The sequence below is a fragment of the Uloborus diversus genome, chromosome 2 (genome assembly GCF_026930045.1).
Source record: "Uloborus diversus isolate 005 chromosome 2, Udiv.v.3.1, whole genome shotgun sequence".
In the NCBI taxonomy this organism is placed as follows: domain Eukaryota; kingdom Metazoa; phylum Arthropoda; class Arachnida; order Araneae; family Uloboridae; genus Uloborus; species Uloborus diversus.
In genome coordinates this window covers 201102103-201129004 of record NC_072732.1, presented here as the reverse complement: position 1 = coordinate 201129004, position 26902 = coordinate 201102103, and the positions used below count along the sequence as shown (strand labels likewise).

Genomic DNA, 26902 nt, shown 5'->3' with positions numbered 1-26902 from the left:
AATAAATAAATAGGAATTGATATTTCATTAAACAAGAAAACTCAAAAGTATAAGATCATCAGCTAGTGATTAGCAATAAAGAAGTTAAATTTGAACACTCTCCGCCCCTCCCCCTCCCACAAAAGCTAGAGTTAAGTTCGTAAATTGAACTTCGTTGGGAAGAATTTTGGGACTTCTGAAATAGATAAAAAGCGGTAGTCATTAGCTGTTGTCTATGATTAAATAATTCCTAAAGTACAGTGAAATCCCATTACAACGAACTTGAAGGGACCGCAGTTTTTTCTCATTGTAATGGGAACTTTGCTGTAATGAAATTCAAGCAATGTATTGCAGAATAAAATCGAGACTTAAAATTTTTTCGTTGAAACGGATATTTCGCTGTATTGGTATTCGTTGTAATGAACAGTTAGCAGTGTTCTGGCGGATTTCTTACTTTACGGGGAAGAAACTATACAAGAAGTCAGAGTGTCAGACTTCACCAACAATCACGTCATATACTAGCGTTTCGATTATCGCTGATCGTGAATATTATTATTGAAGACTATTACTAAAGACCCTGTCAGTGAATACTATCAGGAATTTATCATTCATGTAAATATTAACAATCCACTACGTTTTGAACTGTCACACTATTCAGCGAGTTATTGCAAAGCTCCATAGAATGAGTGGTTGTAATGTTCACTTTCAAGCAAGAATCGAAATTAAGTGATTTTTAAATACAGGCAACGGGAATCTGAACTCTCGGATGCAGAGATTTGTTAGAGATCAAGAAAAGGATAAAGTTGGCTTATTTTCACGTTACTCATCTAGGACCAGATGAAGGATTACTTACAATGACACTTGGCAGGTTCCGTACTTCGATGGTAATCTCCCTTGACACGCCACTTGGCAACAGGATTTCTTCTTCCAGCTTGAAGCTTGGACAGTGCTGTCGCCCTTTGATGAGAGAGTTTTGAGGATTCTGAAATAGACACGGAACATGCTGAATAATTCCTGCTGACTTTACGATTGCTAAAACGAAATAAAGAAAAACGTAACCAAAGTCCCGTTGTTCTTCAGAAAAGAACACCTTACACCACTTTTAGAGTAATATGCTCCACAGTTTAGCTTACGCCATTTTTAGAATCTATGGTCTCCACGAGCAATTGAGGGAAAAAACCATTACGCCACTTTTATACTACTAGTATCCGCAAATTATCAGGATCGTTGACTGGGTGAAAAAGAGCATGAGCATGCTCCTACATTACCATTAAAAGTTTCACTTGTTGATTAACGATCTTGCGTTTTAGTATGGAAAACTGAGTCTCTACTCTCAACGTCTAAGCTATTTATTACTGATTATTTACATAAAAGCTAGTAAATTTATGATCCTATAAATCCAATACCGAAAACTAAGAGTTATATTATCTAAAAAAAGAAAAAACATTTCAACAAAATTACAAATGTCTAATGTAGAGGAAACTAAATGAGTCATTGAGAACCAGATAAACAAGAAACTGCTGTCGTTTAATACCTACGTAGTTGCGAAAAATAGAACAATCGTACGCAGAATTTTATTGTGAATAATTTCAGATACAAATCAAAAGGCATCTTCTTCTAGTAATAAAAGGCTTTATCCTCAGGTTTTTCAATGTAATTTCATTAACACCCAGTTTTTCCAATTATTCTTGGCTCCATCTCCAAGCTGTTGAATCCCATGCATGTTCGTTGACGAACGAAAATCATACGAACCGAATCGTGCGTGTGCGAACAATCACGCATCAGTTTCGAAAGGGGTGACTATTCAAATACATTCACTTACGTTCTCTCCGGATATGACAGTCCTGGAACACGTGGTGACGTTGTGCGTGCACTTGTTTTCGTGCGGACACCAGCTGCACGCCCAAGCACTCGTAACACAAGAGGTACACCTATTGCACAGAAAATCCAATAATTTATTTGTAATTTACAGTTACGGAAACACAGAACGGTTAAATAAAACTCTTAACATATTAGTACAATCACTTATAGTTATGATAACTCTAACCATTCGACACACAATTATATCTAAGAGGTGTCATTTATGTCATGTGCCATTGTATACTTTGATATCACCGAAAGTCATTTAGTTCATGTGTCATTGTATACTTTGATGTCACCGAACGTCATTTAGTTCAAGTGTCATTGTATAATTTGATGTCACCGAACGTCCTTTAGTTCATGTGTCATTGTATACTTTGATGTCACTATGAACGTCATTCAGTTCATGTGTCATTGTATACTTTGATGTCACCCGAACGTCAGTTAGTTCATGTGTCATTGTATATCTTGATGTCTCAGAAACATCCTTTATTTTGTGTGCCAATGTATACTTTGATATCTCCGGTATATCCTGCATTTCATGCGTCATTGTATACTTTGAGGTCTCCAAGACGTCATTTTTTTCATGTGCCATTGTAAACTCTTAGTGTGCTCCGAGGCGTCATTGTATGTCCAAGGGGTAAATATAATATGTCGTAGAGATTCTGATATAAATGATCTTTGATAACAAGTAGCAGATATTGTCTGACATCCAGGAAAATAACTAGAACGCGTTTGGGTGGGTTGTGCTTCACAACAATTTTATGTGTGTCTAGAAGAAGGGCATATGTTATTTTTCCAAAACGTTTCTTTTTTTATGCAATGTTGCAAATACAGTTGCAGTTTAGTGTCTAAAGCTGCAAAATGATGTCATTAAAATTTTAGTACTCGTGATGGTAAGTATATAGTTGGAAGTTTGTTTTACATTACTTTTCTCTTATGAAAATTTGAGAGCAATACTTACGTCTTATGAACAGAACAATCATAGAAGGCAAAGTATCTGTTCAAGAAGTCTTTGTTCGTCTCACTAGAACGTACTGCCAGATCCACAGTCACATGATCTAAAAAGACGAATTCCAAAAATTATTGCACGTAAACTAAAACCTCATTTTAGAATTGTATGTTACCAATGCGTTTCTAAAACTTAATCATTTCTACGTCAATAACATCCTTTGTTAAAACAACATCTTCGAAATTAAACATTTTGCTGAGGTAAAATGACGTTCAGTATCTTGACATGACATCAATTCTAAGTACAAATTACAAATTCTAGTTTGGCAACACGATGTTGTTGACGATCTGGTCCCCATGACAACGCATACGATCTCGAGTGTGTAAATTTATTCAATATTCTAATTCTACGTTATGTCTTCGTGTGATTTGCATATGAAAATTTTAGAAGTGCATCTCAGTGCAATCTATTATTTTTTAAACATACCTTTTCGACTCGGTCACGAAAAATCTTTTCCAGGATGACAACTTAAGTTGTGAAGTTATGAATTCTGGAAAGAATATTTTTCGCGCTTAAAACAAATTCACAAAGCGAGTGGATGCAAGGTCATGAATTACGGTTGCAATGGGGTTGTTTCCTTCAGTCAAAAGTAGTACTTTTTGTTGCTGAAATTGATAGAATAAGAAAAAAAAAAAAAAAAAAACATGGACCCAGAAAAGACTTTCATTTTCCCAACAGTTATTTTTTAATTAATTTTTTAAAATGTCCGATTTTTCAAACACGGCGTGATCTTGATGACGTCACAAATGATCCTCTTTGGCGCATTTTTCTACCACGTTTCCACGTTATGATAATCAAGAAGCGTATTAAAATTGCGCTCTACGCTTGCTATCAATCATATCGCTGCCAATACAAGTGAGTAAAGATGCGAATTAAATATTTTGGTCTGTGAATGGCAACATTGAATGGCATTTCATCACTTGTGATGTCATCGGCAGAACCATAAACAATAAAAGCGCACCGATTAAAGATTTTTTTTTTTAAATATTAAACTTAGACAAATTATTTTAAAAAAATGGTCAGATCCTATGTTTTTAAGCATGCTCTTTCAGAAAAAATACTTTTAAAATTTTGGAAATGACCCCATTAGACATGATGATGAAACGTACCTTTCCCGGTCGGTATTGGTGGCCTTTCAGCTAGCACAGGAGCGAGGCACGCAAGTCCTTGGTCCGTGACCTTCGCTTGGACGGGTGTACTGCTGCCGAAAACACACATATAGTGTGCCCCGTATGGTAACTGAGGAAGTTGGTTGATTACCAGTTCGACCTGCGAAGCAAAATTTCAGTTATTTTACTTGAAAAGTTTTTCTCCAGAATTGGCAGATGAATTAATAACATAATGACTTATCAGTAAAAACTCGTTTCAAATTAAGAAATGTAGTTAAGAATTTAGTAGTTTTAGTAAGAAGTTAGAATGTAATACTGTAATGTATGGCTACACACAGACATTACAAGGTTACTATGGCCATGTTCGCGTAGAGCTACCGGTCGACCGCGTTTGGTTGTTCACATGACAGCTAATGACTTCAATGGCCATTAACAGGTTTTTCACCAATGATGCTCCACCGAACGCTTTTGGTTAATAACGCGGTTACTTGCGCAGACGAATAACGCGCAGGCGAAAAATATTTAATATTGGTCAAAAAGGTCATGTGGTTCAATCAGCCAATCAACCAGCTTAAATTGCGGTCGACGAGGGGATCTACCGGCGAAACTATTGGAACGACTTCGGCAACGATCAGTCAACTGGTAGCTTTATTGGAACGCTACTGGTTAGTCACAGGTTAACCGCGGTGGACCGGTAGCTCTATGCGAACATAACCCATGTAAGCCATTATGATTTGTCTACACACATGATATATCTACACACATGACAATCCTTAGGGTTGGGTATCTTTCAGTCTGTCCGAGTAACTTTTGCGCCACGTCATATCTTTTTAGTTGATTTGACTCAGGAAAAAGATCCTAAAATCACAGTGATGCATTCTTGCTGAAGAAGACTTAATAAGATTTCTGCTTTTTATGATTTTAAAATATACTATAGTATAAAAAGTATGAGGTGGCGGAAATTTATCCAGACTGGGACAAAGATACCCTGAATGACTGTACATGAATGTAATCATATAATCTACTATTTTCAAAGCCTACAGGTGTGGGAATTAGAATGTGATGTTAAGTTCCATAGCTGTTATGAATTGTTTTCTGAAAAATGTGCAAATGCAAAGATACATTATCACTATACTTAGAATTATCTATAGTGATTTCTGTTTTTAGTAAGAACAAAACTTTTTATACTATAAACAATATAAGACATATTACAAATACGAAATTACAATTTATTTGTAATTTTAGAAAATGCTAAACTTGAACAAAAACTGAATCAAAAAGTAATTTGTTTTTGCCTCGAAAAACTCCTAGTAATTTTTCTCTTGAAAACCTCGCAACATTTTTTTGATTAAAAACATTAATCATCAGAAGTAGGATTAAAATGGGGACTCTAACGCTCACAAAATAGCTCAAAATTAACCGCGATAACGACTTAATCACACATTCTATTGCATTTCTAACATTATCTATATCGTAGAGTGAAATTTTAAGAAAACGAGAATACAATTGACCAAAATGCTTATTAAAACAAGATTCCAATTAAATAAATTCTTATCAGCAATTGACGATAGTACTGCGCGCAGTAAATATTAGCATATCTGTTAAAAGCATATTAGAATTGGAATGCTTTACGAATTCTCATACCACATTTCAAATGCAGAGTACGTCTGAATTCCTATATATTCATTAGATGCCTATTAATCGCAGGCGCAATAATATGATGCTGTAAAATGAATGAAAAATAGCGTCTTCATTCAATTTAACTATTAAATATGAATATAACAATACTTTAATGTCATTGCAAGTATTCTATGCTTACAAAATATAAGCATACGATTTAGAGACTCGTGAAAATATAATGCATATGCAATATTGCGCAGCTTTTCAAGTGCTGTTACATCAAAAATACAAATGAATCACTCTTGAAAGCTGATTATACCGGAAGGATTATTTTGGAGGGAAAATGGCAGACTCTGACTCCGGGAATTTCCAAATCTTTGACTCCGAGAACTTTACCCCAAAATTAGTTCGGCTCCGATTCTGCAAGCACGGATAGAGTTGCGAACTTTGAGGTAAAATGACAAACTTTGATTCTAGGAATTTTAAACCTTCAACTCCCAACTCCGACTCCTTTAACCCAAAATCAGTCCGACTCCAGCACCCTGGATTTTACGTAAAATGTATACTTGGAGAACTGGTACTAGCGAAAAAACCTTAAAAGGATATTTTATTTGAAGTCAAAAAAACGGCAGACGCAATCCAATAACCAGCAATGATATGAACCAATCAATACTCAACGAGTGCCACAGAAACGCAATGAACCTAAATTAGTTGGTGCATATCTCTATTAGTAGACAAGTCAATGTGCAATCCTTCTTTTTCGCAGATTGCGCATTGCTTTGTCTGCACAGTTTGCGAAATGAAGGAATTGCTCAATGATTTATCTGCACAGTTTGCGAAATGAAAGGATTGCACATTGATTTGTCTGTCCAGTTTGCGAAATGAAAAAATTGCACATTGATTTGTCTGCACAGTTTGCGAAATGAAAGGACTGCACATTGATTTTTCTACTGGTACATATACTAGCACACGGCACCTGGTTTGGTTAATAAGAGCTTTTACTAAACCAGGTAACAGTAACAACATACTGGTAACAAACAGCTGACAGTACTGATTGCAGTTGTTTGTTGTTCGAGTAATGAGTGCAAATCACTTTTCATGTAAGAAACAAACATTTTCCCCTCGACACATCCAAATCGTGAGGTATCAGTGCTCTACAACGCAAACTACGACGTGATTCAAGGTCAATTTTCCCGTGAAAAAAAAGTCTTAGCTCCAGGACGCTAAGCAGTAATTACAACTGTAACTCATTAAATAATAATGCAATACTAGTTTAGAGTTAAATCACCATTCAAACTTTTCATGGACATTCGTTAGTATTTGATTTTACTGTTTTCACTGCATTAATATTTCATAAGTTACACTTAGATTCCAATGAACAATATGATAGTATTAAGATCCCTTTCAATATATATCAAATTTTTCTTCCCCATGAGGGTGGCTATTTAAAACATATTTCTATAGATAGTGTAGCTAATATCTTTATATCCATCAAACATGTAAGTTTCGTTTTACACGTTAAAACCATACTATACATCTGTTGGAATGGTAGAACAAAACGACTACAAAAGACACCAACATAAAATCAGTTCGAAAGCAATTGCTATTTATTTCTTAGCAAGAACGTCGGAAAAATTAGTTCGACACAAATTGCTTTGAACTTACCACGGATAAGCTGTTGCGAGGCAAATGCTCCGGTCTGATTGCCTGGAAATCGATACATTGCTGTGTGTTCAGAGACAACCACCTAGGACTACTAGAATCGGTCGTCAGAGTTGCGTTTTGGCAAGCTGCTTTTACTGTACACCTGGAAAGAAAAGTCAATCCACATGTTAAATTGTTTATTAGTAGGATTATCTTTCACACATTATGTTCATGACTTCAAATGTACCAAAGTGTAAAAAGAGCAAACTTTTATGATTGACAACTTAAGTGGAGAGTGATTTTCATAATTAATATATTTTCACCAATGGTCCTACTCTTACACATCACCCTCCCTCCTAAAAAAAAGACAGAAACCCATTTAATAGGATACTTTAATTTAACAGTATTTTTCCCTTAAATACTTGTTAACAAGTGATTTTACTGTGTTATGCTGCATTACTATTTCATAAAATACATTTTTGTTAGAAAGAATAATGCAGGAGCAGCAAGAGCCCTTCGTATCAAAATTTGCTTATTTTAGGGAGTAATCTAGCCGTGATCATGTGATAAAATGAACCTAACTGAGGGCCTTAAAGCAACTTATGAAATAATAACTAAGCACTATACAAAGAAATCCCTTCTCAAAAATTTCCGCGGTTACTAATTAACAAGTGATTTTACTGCTAAGTTGCTACTTAATAAGTTACATGTTTGGTTCCAAGAAGTAATAACGAAGCACTATACAGTGAAATCTCTTCTCAAAATTTTCCACGGTTACTAATTAACAAGTGATTTTACTGTTAAGTTGCTATTTAATAAGTTATATGTTTGGTTCCAAGAAGCAATAACTAAGCACTATACAGTGAAATCTCTTCTCAAAATTTTCCGCGGTTACTAATTAACAAGTGATTTTTACTGTTAAATTGCTACTTAATAAGTTACATATTTGGTTCCAAGGAGTAACTTGCATGTGACGAAATTCCTCCCAAAACATTTGCTCGCGCTGTAAAAATTAATTTCACTGCCAGCATGAAATTTACTGGAAGTTTAACTTATGAAATACAAGTAATAATGCAGTATTATACAGAAAAATCCCTTCGCAAAAGTGTTCTTCCATACTCGATAACAAGTAATTCTTCTGAATCACTTGTTATCGTCAAGAAATTCTTCTACATTAATATTTCATCAGTAATATTTAAGAAACAGTGAATAACATCTTTGTAATGCATCCCTCCATTTCAAGAGCAAATCCTTCTTTGTCTCGAGTGTCCATTTAAAATATGTTTTACTGTATATTTTAATTTCAATATTTTTAAAGAACTTTAGGACTTTTAAAACAACATCCAGTGAGCCTCAGATTTCGTACTTGACTTTTCAACACATTCGTAATCTATGATGGTATGAAATGAATTGCTATTAAAGAAGAAAGGTTATGGATCGATAACCTTTTTGAATCCATTCACTACCAAAGAAACGCATTAAAGCTGTCTCCAGAAGACAACGGTTGCAGGTTAAGGCGTCGATGTCAGGCTAATGTGTTTCCTTTTAATAACGACATCTTTTGCAATTGATGCCACGTCCCTCGAGGTGCGATGGGGAGGGGGGGGGAAGGCTAAAAGCTTCTCCACAAAGCGCCTTTCCGAATTGCACCTCTTCTAGGGGGGCTTTTACTGAGATGAAAGGGTGTCTTGGAAGAAGAAAAAAAAGTTCCAGAAAATAATGTGTGTTCAATATTTGCAATTAACCTCTCAGTTTTATGTCTTCACTTATGTAAAACACTGAAAGTAATTTGCGTTTAATGCGCCTTTATTTCAGGAGATCAAGTTTCCAAAGGGTCTTGTTTGAATTAGTCGGGTCGTGTTAGTTTTCTTTAGTTTCTGACAATGGTCTCAGTTTAAAGATGAAACTTTAGCACAAAGCTGTTTGAAATTCAAAGCCGGCGTCACGGGGCAGAAGTAAAACTTCAAACTTAGTTTTCTGACAATTAGATAATGCGTCCTTATTTGCTGCAGGTGATGGAAAAGGTGATATTTGAGAGTGTATACATACTAGCTGTTACTCTTTCAAAGATGGTAAATTGCAATATTTTATTTTACTCTTTGTCAGTGTTGAGTGCTACGTCTGTAAGTTTTAAAAGTCAAATAAATACATTTTTCTTGAAATGCTTTGATTTATGGATGATAATTTTTGCTTCATATTCCATACTCTGCATAAAGGATTAAACCAGGATAAATATTATGTCCATATTCCTAGATCTGAAAACCAAAGACGTTTATGTACTTATTAATATCTTTACTAAAATGAATTTTTGACGGTCTTGATCGGTTCTACTCGAATTTTGGCACAAGATATACTGCACTAAAGGTGTTTATTCAGTTTTTATTTTGTGGTAGATACAGAGATCATATGAGGAAAGCATTTAAGTACAGAGTGCTTTTGAGGAAAGTTTTTAGGGACAGAGTGCTTTTGAGAAACGCATTTAGGTGCCGAGTACTTTTGAGGAAAGCTTTTCGGAAGAGAGGGCTTTTGAGGAAAGTTTTTAGAGACAGAGGGATTTTGAGGAAAGCTTTTAGGGACAGAGTACTTTTGAAGAACGTTTTTAGATGCCAAATACTTTTGAGGAAAGCTTCTGTAGACCGAGTACTGTATAGGAGAGCAGTACATCTGGAAGTTACTGACGCAAGATATGCCACACTAAACGCATTCATTCCATTTTTATTTCCTCATATTTGAAGGCGCTAAGTACCTTTCAGGAAAGCTGTTTAAAAGAAACCTTCTAAGGGTTACTGCCCCTAATTCGTGAATTGAGCAAGGGAAAGCTGTCGTGAAACTTTTTATAGAAATGACGCTAAAAAGGCAGATAATCTGGAATAGTTGCTCGTGTAGAGTTCCCAAACTATCGTAACCTAAACAACGTTCACACGAAACATTAAGCAATATGTGTTTAAATTAATTCCTACAAGAATTACGTTTTCGCTAAGATTTTATGCTGGATGCAGTATTACTGTAATACTTTTTACAAGCAATTCTCCAAAAAAAAATATGAATTGTTCTAAAGCACGCAAATACCAAAAAAAAAAAAAAACCCGAGCGTTGTATAAAAATAATTAAAAGAACTACATTTGTTTCGTAATAAAAAATGCCCTTTTAGCAACCCTATATTTTAAGCCACGAACAACGCAACTTCGAAAGGAACTACTCACATTTCATTTTTAGCTCGGCATTTTACTCCTTTTAAGGATAAGCTTCTTTTAACAGTCTTATCTAAAGTGCATTTAAAGTACTTATCTGTGAGCAAAATAATAAACAAGTAGTGTAGATAAGATTAAACTTTTTAGATGACGAAAATCATCACAAAAAATCATTTATATAGAAGTAAATATTTATCTGTTTCTAAAAAAAAACTTTTATTTGCATTCCAAACAAGATTTATGTTTAACGTTTTTTTTTGTTTTTTTTTTCAGTTCGCATATTTGTGCAGAAAGATTAGAAATTTTATTTCCTGCTTCAAATAATTACTTTAATATTGCGGGGAGAATTTTAATATTGTTTGGAATGGTGATCCTTTAAGTGTTGTCCCCAGATAGATTGAGAACTGAAAGTGGAATATGAAAAACACAAGACTTTTTGAGAGTTCTTTACAATGACATTGCTTTAACTCAATATTTTTGTACAGGAAAATGTTTTTATGAAAGAAAAATGAATAAATAAATAAATAAAAGACATTTTTTTAAAAAAAGACTTGCACTATAATTTTTTTAAATTTATCTGGCTTCAAGTTTTAATTTCCTTTTAAATAAAAACAATAAGTTTGGTTTAAAAAAGGCAACGATTTAGTTTCTTTGTATTTTTTTCATGAGAGAACGAACAAGACTCCGTTCTTATAAAGATCTACCTAAACTCTTACATAATTAAAAACTGAGCGTATGTACCTACGTATGTACCTATGTATCTATGTCCGAGTTAGTTCTCCTGAACGCCAATGAAGCGACCATCCAACCAGGTATCGATAGATTCGTAATCATCCCATCTTAATATTTTTATATTTAACATAATCCTCCGATAATAATTAGCGGAGGTATCAATTAAAAACTACTCATTATGATACTTGGATTTCGATACAAAATCCCTAGTTTTCGAAGGCTGTCCTTCATTCAAATTATTATTCAATGCTTCAACTCAGCTCTCTGTAACAATGCTTCGATTAAAATTTGTAGCGTGAAGAAAATCATTGAGAAGAAAGATCTGTAGCCATTTTCTTTTCTCGAATATGAATAAATAAAATTTGTCCTTTTGCTTTGAGGCTTTTCCTGTAATAGGAAGATTTAAAATGCTTCTTTTCTGGTTATTTTTCCGCAATCTTCCGCAAAATTTTACATTTTTTTTTTTTTTTTTTGCTTAAGCTTTGATTGTTTTAACACGCGTCACTTTACATAACTTTTATTTTCGAGGTAGGCAGTGCAAAGCCGGGCGACGCAGCCAGTAAATTATTAAAAGGTGCATACAGTTAGAACAAATTAAGTAAATCCGTACTAAAAATCATATTTAAATAGCATTACATATATTGATGTATTTGTAAACGAATATAAATTTCAATATTCAAAAGAAAAAATACCTCTTCTCTAAGGAACACCAGCCACAGTACGGATTTCTCGCTCTAAGGCATAGATCACATGCTTCATAACGACCACATTGTTCCACTCTAACCTTGCTAATCTAAAAAGAGTATTACCATTATATTTTCAATTATCAATAAGAATTGAATTTCCTCTTTTAAAATAAGAAATGGTATAACTCACAAACGGAAATATACGTACTTTGTATGGTGAGGCAGCATAAATGTGATTTTCGGATGGATCAAGGTATATATCAGGTAGGATAGGATTGCCTTCGTCCACTACGACTTCCTCAAATTCCTCAGCTTCGTCTCCTATGAGTACCTGAAAGAAAATTAAACATTTTATCGGACTAATTTTACATCATTTATTGAAAGAGTGAGTTTTCTAATGATCATTTGGTACATGTAAAAAAATTAAATGACTGATTCATGTTGGTTAATTTCTGTAGTAATATGTTAATTCAAGAGCCAATTTATAATATATTACAAAATATCGACTATTTCATGTATATCTTTCAAGATTTAAAGTTGGGGAGAGGTATATTTTGGAAGTATATTCACGAACTTTAATGCTCAAACACACATATTCCTGCCCGTTTTTCATCCCTTTCAGTTTCTTATTAGTTTCTAACCAAATAAATAACTAAAGTTAGTAACTAAACTAATTCTAAATAACTATTATTTGATTATTATTTATTAATTTTTAATTAACTCTTTTCCGTTTAAATTAGTTTTGCCATTGTTTAAGTTAGTTTAATACTTCTTTCAATTAAATGCTCTGTAAGTTGAACATTTTATTTGAATCGAAGTCTACCTCGGTCACTTTTAAGATAACTGGCAAAGCTATTTTTTTTTATTTTTTATGTTGCATGGTTTTCTAACTTACATGCTTCATAACAAGTGACTTCTAAACTGACTTTTATCCTCCAATCGTGCCTCTAATAACATTCTTGCTTTCTGACAAGTGACTCTGTCCATTTTTTTTTTAACATTGGTACGATTTGAAGGTTGGCAAAGAATTGCCTTTAGGCCTCCCAATTGATATTTTAAAATTAAGAACGGTACAATAAAAAACTATTTTAAGTCCTGAAAACCATAAAAACTTGCTGCTGACACAAACGAAGAAGGAGTGCACTATTTTATAGCTAACTGAGTGAAATATGATTTTATTTAGGTTTCTTATTTTACTTTTTAAAATTTCGAAGGGTGTGGTAAAAGGTAATTAGTTGTTCCGAAAGTTTACAACAAATAGAAATGTTCAGGAAGAATTGCTGAAACATTTACTAGTGTGAATCAAAGCTTAAAATAAGAATTTTACAAAACAATGGTATCAGAAATGTCTCTCCTAAAGATACAGCTGCATCAAAACAACAGCAAGTAATTTCTAGCTCACTGAAGAAAAAGAAAAAAGATAACAAGCCCTACATCGGACGCCTTTTTTTTTTTTAAATAGAACTGCTTCATCTCAAAAACTTTATAATACTGAAAGTGGTTTTTCGAACAGAAAGTAAAAAAAAAAAAATCTCGAAAGAGAAGCAGAAAATAAACAGATGATGGACAGCCCACGGATAGATAGGAGGGTCCACGCATCGTTTTCAAGACAAGTGACAAGAAATTCGAGGCAGATAAACGTTCATTCTATCACGTTTTCTGAACGTGATTTTTCGGGACGATACGGAAGACAGCTCATTAAGGCTCCCACCTGTCACGTGAGACGTCCCTCTGAAACATAGAGCACGATTTTCGTCAAATTTTGTTCAGGTGACTTTTGAGGATGGCAGACGCTTTTGATGGTAACACATCCAAGCCCAAGGCAGAAGAAAATGTAGAGATTTTATTAATTTAGGTAGGAAGTACTAAGATTGAATTAAATATTCCTATTTAATTTCGTTCCTTTCTGCCAAAAGTTTTATTGAAATCGAAATTCAAAGAAATGAATAAACTGATGTAATGTGTTCCGTAACAGTTTAATGCTTAGCAATTTTTATTTTCAAAAAAAAAAAAAAAGAAATACCTATTTTGCCATAAACTGTGGTCGTTAGCCCATCTGTTAGTGATTTTTGACAGTGAAATTCAATTCCAATGACTCCTAAAAATTTATTTGATCAACTAGAATTAACAAGAAAAGTTTATAAATTAAGTTCATACATGAAACTCTTCCCTTTACCGCTATCTTAAACAGTTAACAGGATCTTTTTTAAAGGTGAAAGACTCCTCAATCGGAATTCACGCTGGTTAGTTAGCTGTTTTTCCAATCGCTCATAATGTTACCATTTTCATTCATTGTTTTTTTTTTCTTTCTAAAATTTAAAATAACGCTTAACCGAAAACGGGTTCACTGCACTCCTCATATCACAAATATCATTGTATCTTGAAGGATGCAAATCGTCATCGTTTGGCACCTAAGATGCTGTAACTGCTGGAAAATCGGTGGTTGTCTAGCACAAACCTTTTTAATGCGATTTCTGGATAAATTACGTATTTTATTAGCAGTATGAAATAAACATAGTGCTTATATTTCTTCTTCTTTTATTATAGGACAGAGCATTTCATATTATGCATCATTCATTAACCAGATTTTGGAGCCTTACCATATCCAACTTATGTACATAATAACAATAGATCTTCAAATAAGAGTGCATAATGGCTATTGAAACATGGAAAGATATCGTTGTGTACTCCTCATAAATAGTACTACTTATTCATAACGCAATACTTATTGGCTGATAACAAGATGTCCACAATTCGACGAAGAGGATTATTTACCATCAGCATCAACTTTTTATCTTTTATGTCATCGACAGAAAGCTAAGTGTTTTAACACAATAAAAACAAACATGGAAACATGAAACAAACACTCGATCTTTTTATTTCAGAATGCAGAACATTTCCCATCGTCACCTCAAAGCATAAGTATGATATCTTACTGTTATTCCTGGGATTATATAGCTTACTGTTATTCCTGGTTATTAAATATCTTACTGTTTCTCTGAAGGCGATGAGATGTTTGTATATTCATGAACAAGATTTACTTTGAGATCTTAGCTCATTCAACTTTAGTATAGGCAATATATTTTTTCTATAAGCATGATATTTCGACAATATTAGGACTTTTAAACACAGAAATGCATTATCGTATACTACTCATATCAGAAATACCGTTACCCATCTATATGACACATAGTCCCATCAAATGTAATGGCGGATAACAACGCATAAATACGGTGTTCCTTACAAATCTCAAGATAATGAGCGTGTTTCCACGTTTTTATAGAGAATCCCGTATTTTATTGCATTGCGGAACGAGAAGAAAATTTATTCATACATTTTCGTCGAAAATTTGTGTCTTTCCAGCGTTTACACACATCGATACCTCCAACCCATATTTATACCCCAAACCCTAATTCACGAATTTTCCAGCCCAGCCGACCTAAGTTATACATATTACGACAATGTATTTCCAAAAGAAGCAGATCCTTACGACAGCATTCGGCCATCGGGAGACACTGATAGAGGTAAGGCCCCTATAGTGGAGGAGCTGACGCATCCGCCATTTTGGACCAAACTTGATCCATTGCTTCGCAGAGATAACATTGCTGCTGATGTTTACATTTCTTTAGCATATGTTAAATTGAATCAAATGGGTGGTTGTTCGGCTGTTAATTGTGCAAACAGCTCCAAAAAGGGATTTCAGCTCTTCAGATTTCCAGCAGATGCAGAAAGAGAGAAAAAAAAAAAGACAATTAATAGCCGACGAAGTGACTGGCAGCCTGGTAAAGGAGCTGGCTCGTGTGAGGTTAATATCGATTTATTTCTCCTGATTTTAACTATCATTTCGTTATAAATGCTCTGCAATCTTAGTTAACATGTTGCGGTGTTCTACGGAATGTCTTTTATTCTATATTTCCCTGACAAGTACGCTTGCTCCAACATGGCGGATGCGTCGGCCTCTCCAGTTATAGGGGTTCTAGATAGAGGCAGCTATTGCCGCTCTTAACCTCTGAGTTACAATAGAGGGAGACTGCATCTTCTGTGCAAAGAAATGATGACACCAGATGTGTCTCAGCACGGAGCATAACGAGTTTCAGGCCCTTTTAAAAACGCTCCGACCCAAAACGCGCGATACTATAAACTATCGCGCGCTAACAAGGCGATGTTAGTTCCACAGCTCCGGGCCAATAAACAGAGGAAGGAGTGAGGAGTTGCTTTATGGATCGCCTCTTGCCTCAGTGCAGCCCGGAAAAAGAGAAAAAAAAAGATTTTTACGACCGGGAATTTTTACGAGGACTTCGGCCTGAGACCTTAACGAGCTCGACTCCCGGCACTAAAACGATATCCAGAGACTGTCATCGAGAGATTGCGCGTCCACCCCTTTTCGAACGACAATAGTGATGCGCGCTCCGGAGAGGGATGGAGTACTAAGTTTGAAATTAAATTTGTAGGATGAGGGTTTTTTTCACCTACCAATTACAATGCTAAGGAGTCTTGTAATTAAGTTTACATGGACGGGACACTTTCCCAATGAATTTCCAAAAATTAATCAGCTAATAGCAGACTGCTGTATGAAGTTCCTGCCTGACACTCTTAGGGTTCAGCATCAAATATGGAAAAAAGTTCCAAGTATTTCCACACAACTGTATATTTTTTACTGTTTCGTTTTGAAAGTTCTATTCGAGGAAATGTAAATCCTAAGGATGAAAAAATTCACGAAGTCTGGAACAAAAGAATGCATATGTGCTCTCACATTTTAAGCATAAAAGTGCATATTATACAAATATTATTTATAAAGGGCTGTTAGTACAAATCGCTTGCAGATTTTTTTTTACGTGTCTTCATTATAATTACATCAACGATAAAGAGTCAGAAAAGTTACAAAAATGAAAAATTGATGGTCACTTTTTTCTGAAAGCGGCCATGGGCTCATAATTAGAACAATAATTAATTAGAACATTGTACAAAATGCCGAAATTTTGCATTATTGTATTGACTCTCAAAATGTTAAATTGTGCTTCAACATGCATTGCTGAAAAATTACAAAGCACCAAGGAAACTCAAAGGACAGATTTCGAACGGATGTTACTCAAAGGATTGCAAAATACAACCAACGAAAACCAGAGGAATATATGCATCATTGTCCTGTTACGCATAATTTACGTGCAATTTTTTCTGTAATTTTTTTTATCAGTAGCATACGTTCATTGACTAGATTGGGAGAAGCACACACAACGTAAACACATGAAAAGAAGCAAAAATAACATGAAGAAGATCGGTATGCAAGTCGACACAGGTCCAACAATCTGGAGATCTGGAAGTTTCTCCTCAGCCTGCCAGATCTTATTTATCATATAAATGTCAGGACACTTCAATACATTCATTGAGCTATGCATCCACAACGGCGTCTCTCTAGCATAATATAAAGTAGAAAACGAGTAGGTGTTAAATCTAAATAAATGTCCAGCAGAGAAATTACGCCCAGCCGAAGAACTGCAGCAGTACTAACAGCCGGTGAACCCTTAAAGAGGATTGTCTTCACTCGGTAATTTTTTTGCATTACTTAGTTTCCCTTTTGTCTGTACCATGTTTTTCTACTTTTCCAGCTTCCTGATTTTTCCCATGCGCTCATTCTTTCCAGTAAATGTTTATAGACCTATGATAAAACTTTTGAATGATTCCTGTCTTTTTGAAAGGCTTGTCCAAATATTGAAATGTTTCCTAAAACAGAACTTACAATAAAAAGTTTTCAGTGCTCTCCAATTTCTCAAAGCCCTGATTTGACTTCTATTGCTGGAATCTCTCACTGAAAAATAAGGGCATGCCCTCAACACAAATTCAATGAAATAAAACAACAAAAAAATTCCTACAATCAAATTTTCCGAAACACTGGCAGCCAAGTTTAATACAAAAGTTATCAATTTTATGCCCCCTAAACCGAATTCCTCTAATTCCACCGAACGTCCCAGCGGATTCGAATGCCCATACGGCAATCAAAATGCGGCCCCTTTCTTCAACTCCACGGACATGCATCGTAAAAATGAGGACGAACTCCAAGGGTGGAAGCCATCAGGAAGCGGACGGATGCAGTCGAGAGATCGCTTCCGGTTTGATATCTTCGGGACCCCAGTCATAAACGCACAGTTTTCGCTAATATCTAAAGATAAAATGATGAGCTCACGAGCCACCACCATATCTTGATCTGCAAAACGGAAAAAATATTCACAACTTCCCCCGCATTTTTCTTTTTGCCCATTCAACGATGGCTGTTGAAGAAATCCAATGACCATGTGTTAGCACCGCTGCAGAGATAGGGCTCTGCAGCTTAATTTATCAGTAATCATAAAAAATATCATAACGATAAACTAAGTTTCAAATAGCCCTGACCTCGACTGAACTAAATTTTGTGTCATTAACTCGGATGCTTATTTCTCTTGGAGATAAAGTTTGGGGAAAGACGATAAAGTCTCAAGGAAGCTGAAAGTTAAAATCTTCAAACGCACTTCAGAAGATTACAAATTCCGTTAACCGTATATTCTGTTGGGTGCTTCAAGAACATTTGTACTCTAACTTCTCTTTGGTTTTTAAGAAAAAAAAAAAAAAAACACTACCTTCAGAATTCTCCTAAGTATAGTATATTAGTATATTTCTCATTTTCATGCTTAAGAAGTTTATTTTTATTTGGTTTGCTGAAACAATATTGAAAAAAAAAAATTTTAAGTTTTACTTGTTAAGGATATTCTAGCTTTTCAGGTTTTGATCATAAAAGCACTTTCGAAAATAAAGTTGTAAAGTAATGCAAACAGGAATATACTGATTTATGCCAATGTTTGTATGCTACACAAAATGTATTCAAAGATGGTTAGCAAAAACTGAAAACGGAAACGTCTAGCGAATTAAATTTTTTTTTTTAATTTTAGATAATAACTTGACTGTTTGAATATTCTAAAGGTAAAAATATAAAATAACAGCATAATCGGAAACCTACTTAAGGAGCAAAAAGTATTTTGATGAAGAGATACATTACGAAGGAGCTCTTCAGACAATAATTTTATTTGTTTAGCTGATGTTAAGAAGAAGGAGAAACCAAAAATTTGGAACTAGAGAAAACAAGTTTAGAGGGCTCTCTGGTTAAAAATGTGTTGGAAAAGTGGTTTCAGTTTCCTCTTGTCAATGATAAATTAAGAAAGAAGGATTATATAAAAGAAAGAAAACTAAATAAAAGGTAGCTGTCTGGCTTAGCAGAACTGATTTGTCGATAAAACATATGAAAGATAAAAGCTGCCTACCGGTGAAACCATTTATTAAGCTATGAAAAGATGTTTTGTTTAATGAAAAATGCTTAGCAAGTACATAATTTTGCTACCGAAAAAGGAAAAAAGAAAAGAAGAAAAAAAAAAAAAAAAAGCTAAATTATTCTTGTCAATGAGGTGTCTTTCCGAGAAAACGTTTTCTGGGAAATACAACTTACCAATGAAGCGCTAATTTACGGATGAAATTATTTTAGGCAACGATCAAAATTTCAAATGCAAATTCCCTTTCATGGGAGCTCACGGAAGCTTAGCTACAGTATTTCTTTTTAATTTTAATGTTATAAACGTGTGCATTTCATATGGAATTTAAGTTATTTATGTATGAAAATAAGTTCTAAAAGCTATATATGGCTCCTGTCCTTTTGTTAGGGTGAAGTGTACATGCTTAAAAACATCAACGAATGAAGTATAATATATTAGTGCAAATATCATTTGGACTGTTGCAATCAAAATGCAACGATAAAAATTCCTTGGCACATGGTATTTTTCATTAGCAGATAAACGTTACCATCGGCAAAAGGATAGAATGGAAAAGCATAAAAGGAATTGAAATGTATTGGGAAGGCAATGTCAGAATGACAAAATGCTAAATTTGGCAGATTTAAGTATAATTTTTTCAGATTCAAATGGTTTAAAAATGGCAAATTAAAGTTAATGTACACTCTAGTTATTTTTAAGCTGCGGTACTCAAGAATGACATCTGTTTGAACTATAATTGGCAGGAAAGAATAACTTTCGGTTTCACTGACACCAAGTCAATTCCATGACTCAGCAAAAGTTGGGGCATCATCCTCTCCAAGCACTGGGGAATCATCTGCATTGATATGCGAGACGCCCCAGGCAGATAACACCATGTCAAAACAGGGAACAATCTCAGAAGAACCCACGCAGTCCAGCCCTAATCTACAAGCCCCGCCCCACAAAATGAGACTCCTCAACTTTTGAAAAAATGCGTGTTGGTCGATCATAACTCTGTCCCTCGGTTTTTCCCCACGGACCTATCTATCTCTGGTTCCGGACCAATTTCAGAACGGGTCTCTGACATGCAGTTAAGACATCATCACTGTCACGCCTGCAAGAACGACACAGATGTCGTCCTCACTCTAAAGTGTCCTCAGTCCTCCCCCTCGCTCTGGTTGGGGAAGAAGAGTTATGCTGTTGGACCTATATCGTCTTTTCCCAAGGGATGGAAACCGAATCCGTGGGAAATAAATTTGTCAGACGATATTCCTTTGGATGTTATGGCTGGCTAGCAGAGTTGGGAATATATCTTTTTCGTTTTTTATTTGCAGCGAAATGGTTTGAACTAAAAGCACTATAAGCTCTGTTTTATGAACTGCCGAGTGACTCACGCAATGCATTAAATATTCTAGGCTCCCCACCCCGAACACTTAGCGATTTGTTTTGTTGTTTAATCCCCATCTCAGCATGCAGCTAAACATTTCTTCTATATATCACTCATAAGGATTTTAATGTTGGAGACTACTGGAATAAGACTAGCTGGTATTTATTGGCACGCATTTAATGTACGAATAGACGATTCGCAGCACAAACGACCAAAGTTCATCCCAACTGCTTTCATCAAAGTATTGGTAGTGAATGAGATAGTGGAGATATATTACCTTGAGGATTTATTATGCCAAACTTAAGTTTTGGCTAGTTCTTGAAACATATTACTTTTAAAGAGGTTTATCAATATAATTTTCAAAAAGTGAAAAACTGAATATCGATCACACGCGTAGTGCGAGTTGAAAAAAAAACAACTCAAAAAATCAATGAACAGGATAATGCTAACACTACTGAATAGATTATAGTAAGAAGATTCTGAAAAATACTTTTAGTAACTAAAAAGAGACTTTTAATTGATTTTTGAGTAGAGATTTTTTGTCCAAGGTATTTTATTCAAGAAGATTTCAAATTTTGAGAATTGAAGTTTCTCATGCCGTTTATTTAAACTTTAAGTTTATTTGTTTTGTAGTTCATTTAGTTTCTTTTTGACATCTTCTCGTTTTAATTCAATCATAAATAAAGTTTTAGTTTTTAAAGTAGTAGCTAACTGTTTTTGAGTTTCTTAGTAAGCTAACTGTTTTTGAGTTTCTTAGTAGTCTGGTTTTCAAAAATTATATCGTGAATAGGTTTGGATACGGTCCTGCATACCTGCATATTGTACACGAGAATGCAAAATAATGTATCATAGAGTTAAAAAAAAAAAGTATTCAATCAGAAAAACCAGTCTAAAGCTGCAGTTTGAATCTGTCGCAGTGCTTTGACGTGACCTCGACATTTTTCTTGCAATGTTTTCCACACTCCTCTCTCCCTGTGCCGTTTTTTTCTCCCCAGGTCCCGACCTCGCGCAAGTGTCGCCCCACACTTCCTCCACCCCCTGCGGTGGTTCGTTTTCCTTCGAAGTAGAATAATGGAATCTGGCTCCCGCGAGGAATACAAACAGTTTCACTACGGTAGAGCGATACACTGTTCGAAAAGAAAAAAAAAACATCGTCAATAAACAAACAAATAGATCGCCATAGACAGAACAAGGAGAAGACGACGACGACCGTTTTCGATTAAACTTCTCCGTTGGAGATCGTTTGCTACGACGAAGCGAGATCTCTGAGGACAGAAAAAGAACGTTTCAAAAGAAAAAAGAATGTTCTAATGAATATAGTTCTTTTTTATGTTCTGACTGGGTCATTAATGATTCCGGAATAGTTCAACCAACGTCAAGCGTTCGGAACATTTATTTTCTTCGGCTCCATAAAGATTAGAGATGGAGAGTCAAATTTGGCGATTTTTTCCCCTGCTGTCACGTGGTAAATGTATTCCGTAAATAATTGAGTCCATTCCATGAAATACATATTTTAGTCGTGCCTGTCATATTTAGTGATTATAATATTTGTAAAAATATCAAAGCGTCATTAGATTTTTATTTGTTCATTTGTAGTTAACTTGAATGAGGACAGCGATGCATATCAGTAAGGAAAAAAAAATGCAAGAAAACAACTCGAAAGGTCTTATGCAGAGAGGGCTATTTAAGTTGTTTATCAAAATCCTGGGTTTTTTTTCACAGAAGAAATGTTGAACTCTATAAAATTCGTCCTTTGGGGGGGGGGGCACTAGGGTTAATTAACTATGAATGTTTCATCAACTTATTTCTCACCACTATATTTGGCGATTTTTTCCTTCAGTTGTAAAGAAGTATTAGCAAGTTTGTCCAGTTATTCAACCTTAAATTATGCGTGTATGCGATATTGGTTGATCAAAACATTTTTAATTTTATAAATAGTAGATTTATTGAGTTCAGCAGTCTGATATGACAAGAAAAAAAAAACACTTCCTAGTTTCAATGAAATTTATATCTCACTCTGTAAATGTCGTAATCGCTATTAACAAATTATATGAAAAGTATTGATTTTAGCAGTGAAAAGAAAACACAATTACAGACACGAATAACAATAAAAACATTTATTTTCTCGTTTTTAAAATTGCTAGTAAGACTAATAAATGTTCAGGTATTCCAATTATTTTCCATAATGGTCGTGAGAAGAAATTTCATAACAATGAGCATTTAGAAAGGAAAAATGGCACAAACGAAAAACAAAATGCATTTCTAAATTTTTCGTGAAATTCAGAAACATTCTGATATAACGAAGTTTATCGCAACTGAATCGGTGAACAGAAAACTAACAGCAGCAACAGTTTTGGACGAGTTTTTTGGTTTTCTGAACTGCAGCGGATTTTCAGTGCATTTTTTGGCGCCTCTTTGCCTATCACAGAATTTATATAAAACATTTATATAAGCATTTTTGAATCTTCTTCGGGCTACTATAGTCGTAAGGGCCCATTGCAATTGCGACAGTTGCGACATGGGAAATCCACCACAGCTTCTAGTTTCCGCTTGTTAAATTATAGCTAGTTTGGATTGTTGTAGACAACATTCTTTCGCCAAAAAACTTCGCCAATCGACAGTTTCAATTTTATAGTCTCCAATGAAAGTTTTTAGCGGTTTATCAACGAGTAAATAAGAACAATTGAATTTTTCTTAATAAATAAATTATCCTGGTTTGACACACAAAAATAAGCGTACGAAAAACCAAAGCGTCTGCGCCAACAAATAGCGCCAATCGCCAAGCCCAGTAGAACGGAATTTCTAATGAAAATGTTTTTACGTAATAAATTAACTTTTTACAAACATCCACCTTAATTTCTACATTAATTGGGACTCATAATTATGATAATGTCAGCAATTATCAACTTAAATAATGAGAGTGAAAAAGAGCGACCAGATTAAAGAAAAGTTTTTGTTCTTCTATTGTCACCCATAAAAGTGTGAAGAAAGTGCTACAAAAATGTTAACGGTGTAAAGTTAAACCAAGCCGAACGTAAATTTTTATTGAACTAGCGTAATATTTTCGGTAAAGTGGCTATTGATCTTATGGTTCTTAACTATCTAAGCTCTTTATTAGAACTCGTTAAACCTCTTTAATGGCTGCAACCTAAATAATGCCCTTTACTGCTTAATCGCTTCGTCGTCGTCCAGGCAAAAAGGCGAAATTGAATTTCGAAAAATCTGAGGAGTGCCAGAAGATTTTGTGCGAAGAAAAAGATTTAATTTTTAAAAGTTTCACTTTTGTTCGGCAGTTAGAAAACTTTTATCCATGCTATTTTATGGATCACATTTTTGTAGTTTCGGAGAAAGAAAATGAGAGCTTTGGTAGTTTACCATTAAATGCAGAAGATAAAAAATATATGTTGTGAGAAAAATACTACCTAATTTTTCTGTTGAGTTTTAAGAGGAAAGTAAAAGAAAAGAAAATAGTAAGTATAAAATTAATAATAAAAAGAGATGTTTCAATCAGATTTAAACTGATATTCTTTTTTCGGTATTCATTCTGAAGGTTTTTAATTCAAAGAAATATATGCTCAAAAATAGTTTTTGCAATACTACGACGAACACATAATTCGATAAATTTTCAATCTGAAGCAATCCTTAAAATGAACTCTTGCTTTTGTGCCAGATGATTACTTTAAAAAGTCGAATGCTGTTTGATGCTAGATTTAAGACTTTAAATTATTTTAAAACAATTAGCTTTATAAACATAATTTTACTTAATAATGCTTTTAACTGAATTTCAGTTTGGCAACACTCTTTAAGTTTTGTACGTGCTGCATTCTTCGAAATTAAGTGTAACAGTTTCATTTTATATTTTTGATGTGCCATGTGTCATTTTTACGTTGTATTTTTAACATATTGTTCATTTGCCATTTTTACTTTCAGTCAAAATAAAATTGCTTTATATGAGAATATTGCAGAACTCCGCTGAATAACTCGATATTTGAGACTACTAGATAATACAATTATTACATACATGGATTTGGAAATACAAGGAGCTTCAATGCAAAAAAGGAACAAAGAGAGAAAGTAACTTTAATTATTGTTCCTGATGTTTCGTTTTACAACTTCATTTCACACAACACCTGTTTCAAAACACCTGTATACAGGCCATGGGCTCCACATTCATAAGGAGACCCTGTACCAAATCATGCAACAGGCCTCTTCCATTCTTTCCGAAGTTTAGACATAGGTATTAAAACATAAGTTTCACCATTAATTTTTTTTTTTATATAGGACTCCTTTTGCACCCACTTCCGTTGCAGTGATACCCCTAGCTCTTATTATGTTAGTCAGTTTCGCACACAAGGGAGAGCTCCAAGGGGTCTGGACCCCTCCCATAGGTCTTGCTTTTTTCTCCCGATTGATTACGATTCTATGTATTTTGTATGCAGAATAATTTCAAACAAAGGTAACAATACTTTCAGTTGTAATAAGTGAAAAAATAAAATCCTCAGGTTAAAAGATTTTTCTAAATGTTGTGCACTTTTCCCATAACGAATTGCATACAAGAAGCAGAATGGTGGTTATAAATGAATACACTGCAATAACCATGTTTTTAGTTTTGCAATTACAGATTAAAACGAGATTCTATGAAGTTGAATCCATTTTTACTTCCTTTTACAAAAAAGGAAGTATTGTATTCGTGAAAAAATTTTCACTCAAAAATCGCCCTTAATTTCCATTTTGCTCACCCCCAAATGAATGTTGAGTTTTTTTTTCGATTCGACCACATGCGGAAAAGTGCCTAAGAATGTATAGACACGCGAAATATCCATTTTGACCATCACCGAGGTAATTACAACGACTTTTCTCGTGACGTCTGTATGTATGTGCGTATGTGTGTATGTGCGTATGTGCGTATGTATCTCGCATAACTCAAAAATGGTATGTCCTAGAAAGTTGAAATTTGGTACATAGACTCGTAGTGGGGTCTAGTTGTGCACCTCCCCTTTTGGTTGCTTTCGGATGTTCCTAAGGGGGTCTTTTGCACCTTTTTGGGGGGAAATCATTGTTAATATCAATGCAAACTTAAGTGGTGTTACAATTTGGCGGACACTTGGCGATATATCGCCAGTCTTTTGGTCGCCAAGTTTTGTCGCCAACTTGGCGGAAAATTTGGCGATTTTTTTTTATCTGGTTTTAATTTGGCCATCGTTTTTAATATTTAGAGATTAAACTATTGAATCACATTAAAATTGCCAATAATGGGAAAATGACATTAAAATGGAGTAAAAGGAAGTCATGTGAGGCACACATCAGCTCGTTTTATATAACGAGGAAAGTAAAAGCATACATTATTTTGCTCTCTGATTACATATTTAAGTACATTTCATTAAATACCGCTAATTATTTATTTAACAGTTTAATTTTATACTGTTTATAACTGCCGGGAATCGATGAAATCAAGTCAATATGTTTGACGGCGTATTAGGGCAAGATATAAGAATGAGGTTTTCGACTCGATCCTCCCCTTATATAATTCCTGTGTTTGCCACTGGTTGGGGCCATGATAAAAGTTTCATTGTGAATGTTCAAAGCACTGCTTGATTTTTCATCGGATTTAAAACAGGGGGAAATTAATATGCGGCGCAATATTAACTAATCGTCAACAGAAAGTTAGACGATAAAATATGGAAAAAGTTTTTCTAACCAATAACACTGTTCAAACAAGATTAATTTTCCAAATCCTACAACTGAAAATCGATTATCCTCCAGGCAATTTTCTTAAATTTTGAAACTAAAACTTTTTTTTTCAAACCTGACGCGTAGACAATGAACAAGCAAGAGGTAGACACTTCAAGAAAATTTAAGAAAGAATTCAGCGTCCAACCCTCCAATTCGTCCCCAAAACTATAGGTATCTAGCATGATTGATTATGGTTCGCTGCATAGGACGTAAAAGACAAAAGAATAGAACGATTAAAACTAAGGCTTTTCCACGCTGAGGAAAAAAAAAGACTTCAAACTTGATTGATATGTTTCTAAATAGGTTTTAAAAGAAGTTTCAGAAATAATTATTCTACTTAAAATTACCGTTAGGTAATATATATTTTCGAAGTTGTAAGCAAGAAATGAATGACTATAAATAATTGCAAGGCACTCCAGTTTAAGTACAGTAACTAAGGATACTTTCGGTTGTTGGAAAACTAGCAGTTACATTGTTAAAAGAAAATAATAACATGGTAACTTGTACAGTTAAAAAGAGTCAGAAAAAAATGTGCATTTTTTTTTTTTTTTTTTTTTTAAATTTGGGTACCGCTTCAACCTTGTACAGCACAAATTGTTTTTTTCCCGAAGAAGAAATATTTAAATGTATGGAACGTTCAAATATTAATGAATCATTAAGCACATAGACGGTGGATTT

At 34.4% G+C, this 26902-nt stretch overlaps 1 protein-coding gene across 1 annotated transcript in view; it reads right to left on the bottom strand.

Moving 5' to 3' along the window:
• The window catches only part of LOC129216241 (plexin-B-like), a gene marked incomplete in the record, with an annotated part of 97627 nt that overhangs the window by 59134 nt on the left and 11591 nt on the right, over nucleotides 1–26902 (bottom strand). The window contains 7 exon segments of the mRNA XM_054850440.1: nucleotides 833–961; nucleotides 1802–1910; nucleotides 2804–2900; nucleotides 3961–4120; nucleotides 7246–7387; nucleotides 11840–11940; nucleotides 12042–12164. Coding sequence (XP_054706415.1) covers nucleotides 833–961; nucleotides 1802–1910; nucleotides 2804–2900; nucleotides 3961–4120; nucleotides 7246–7387; nucleotides 11840–11940; nucleotides 12042–12164 — 861 coding nt within the window.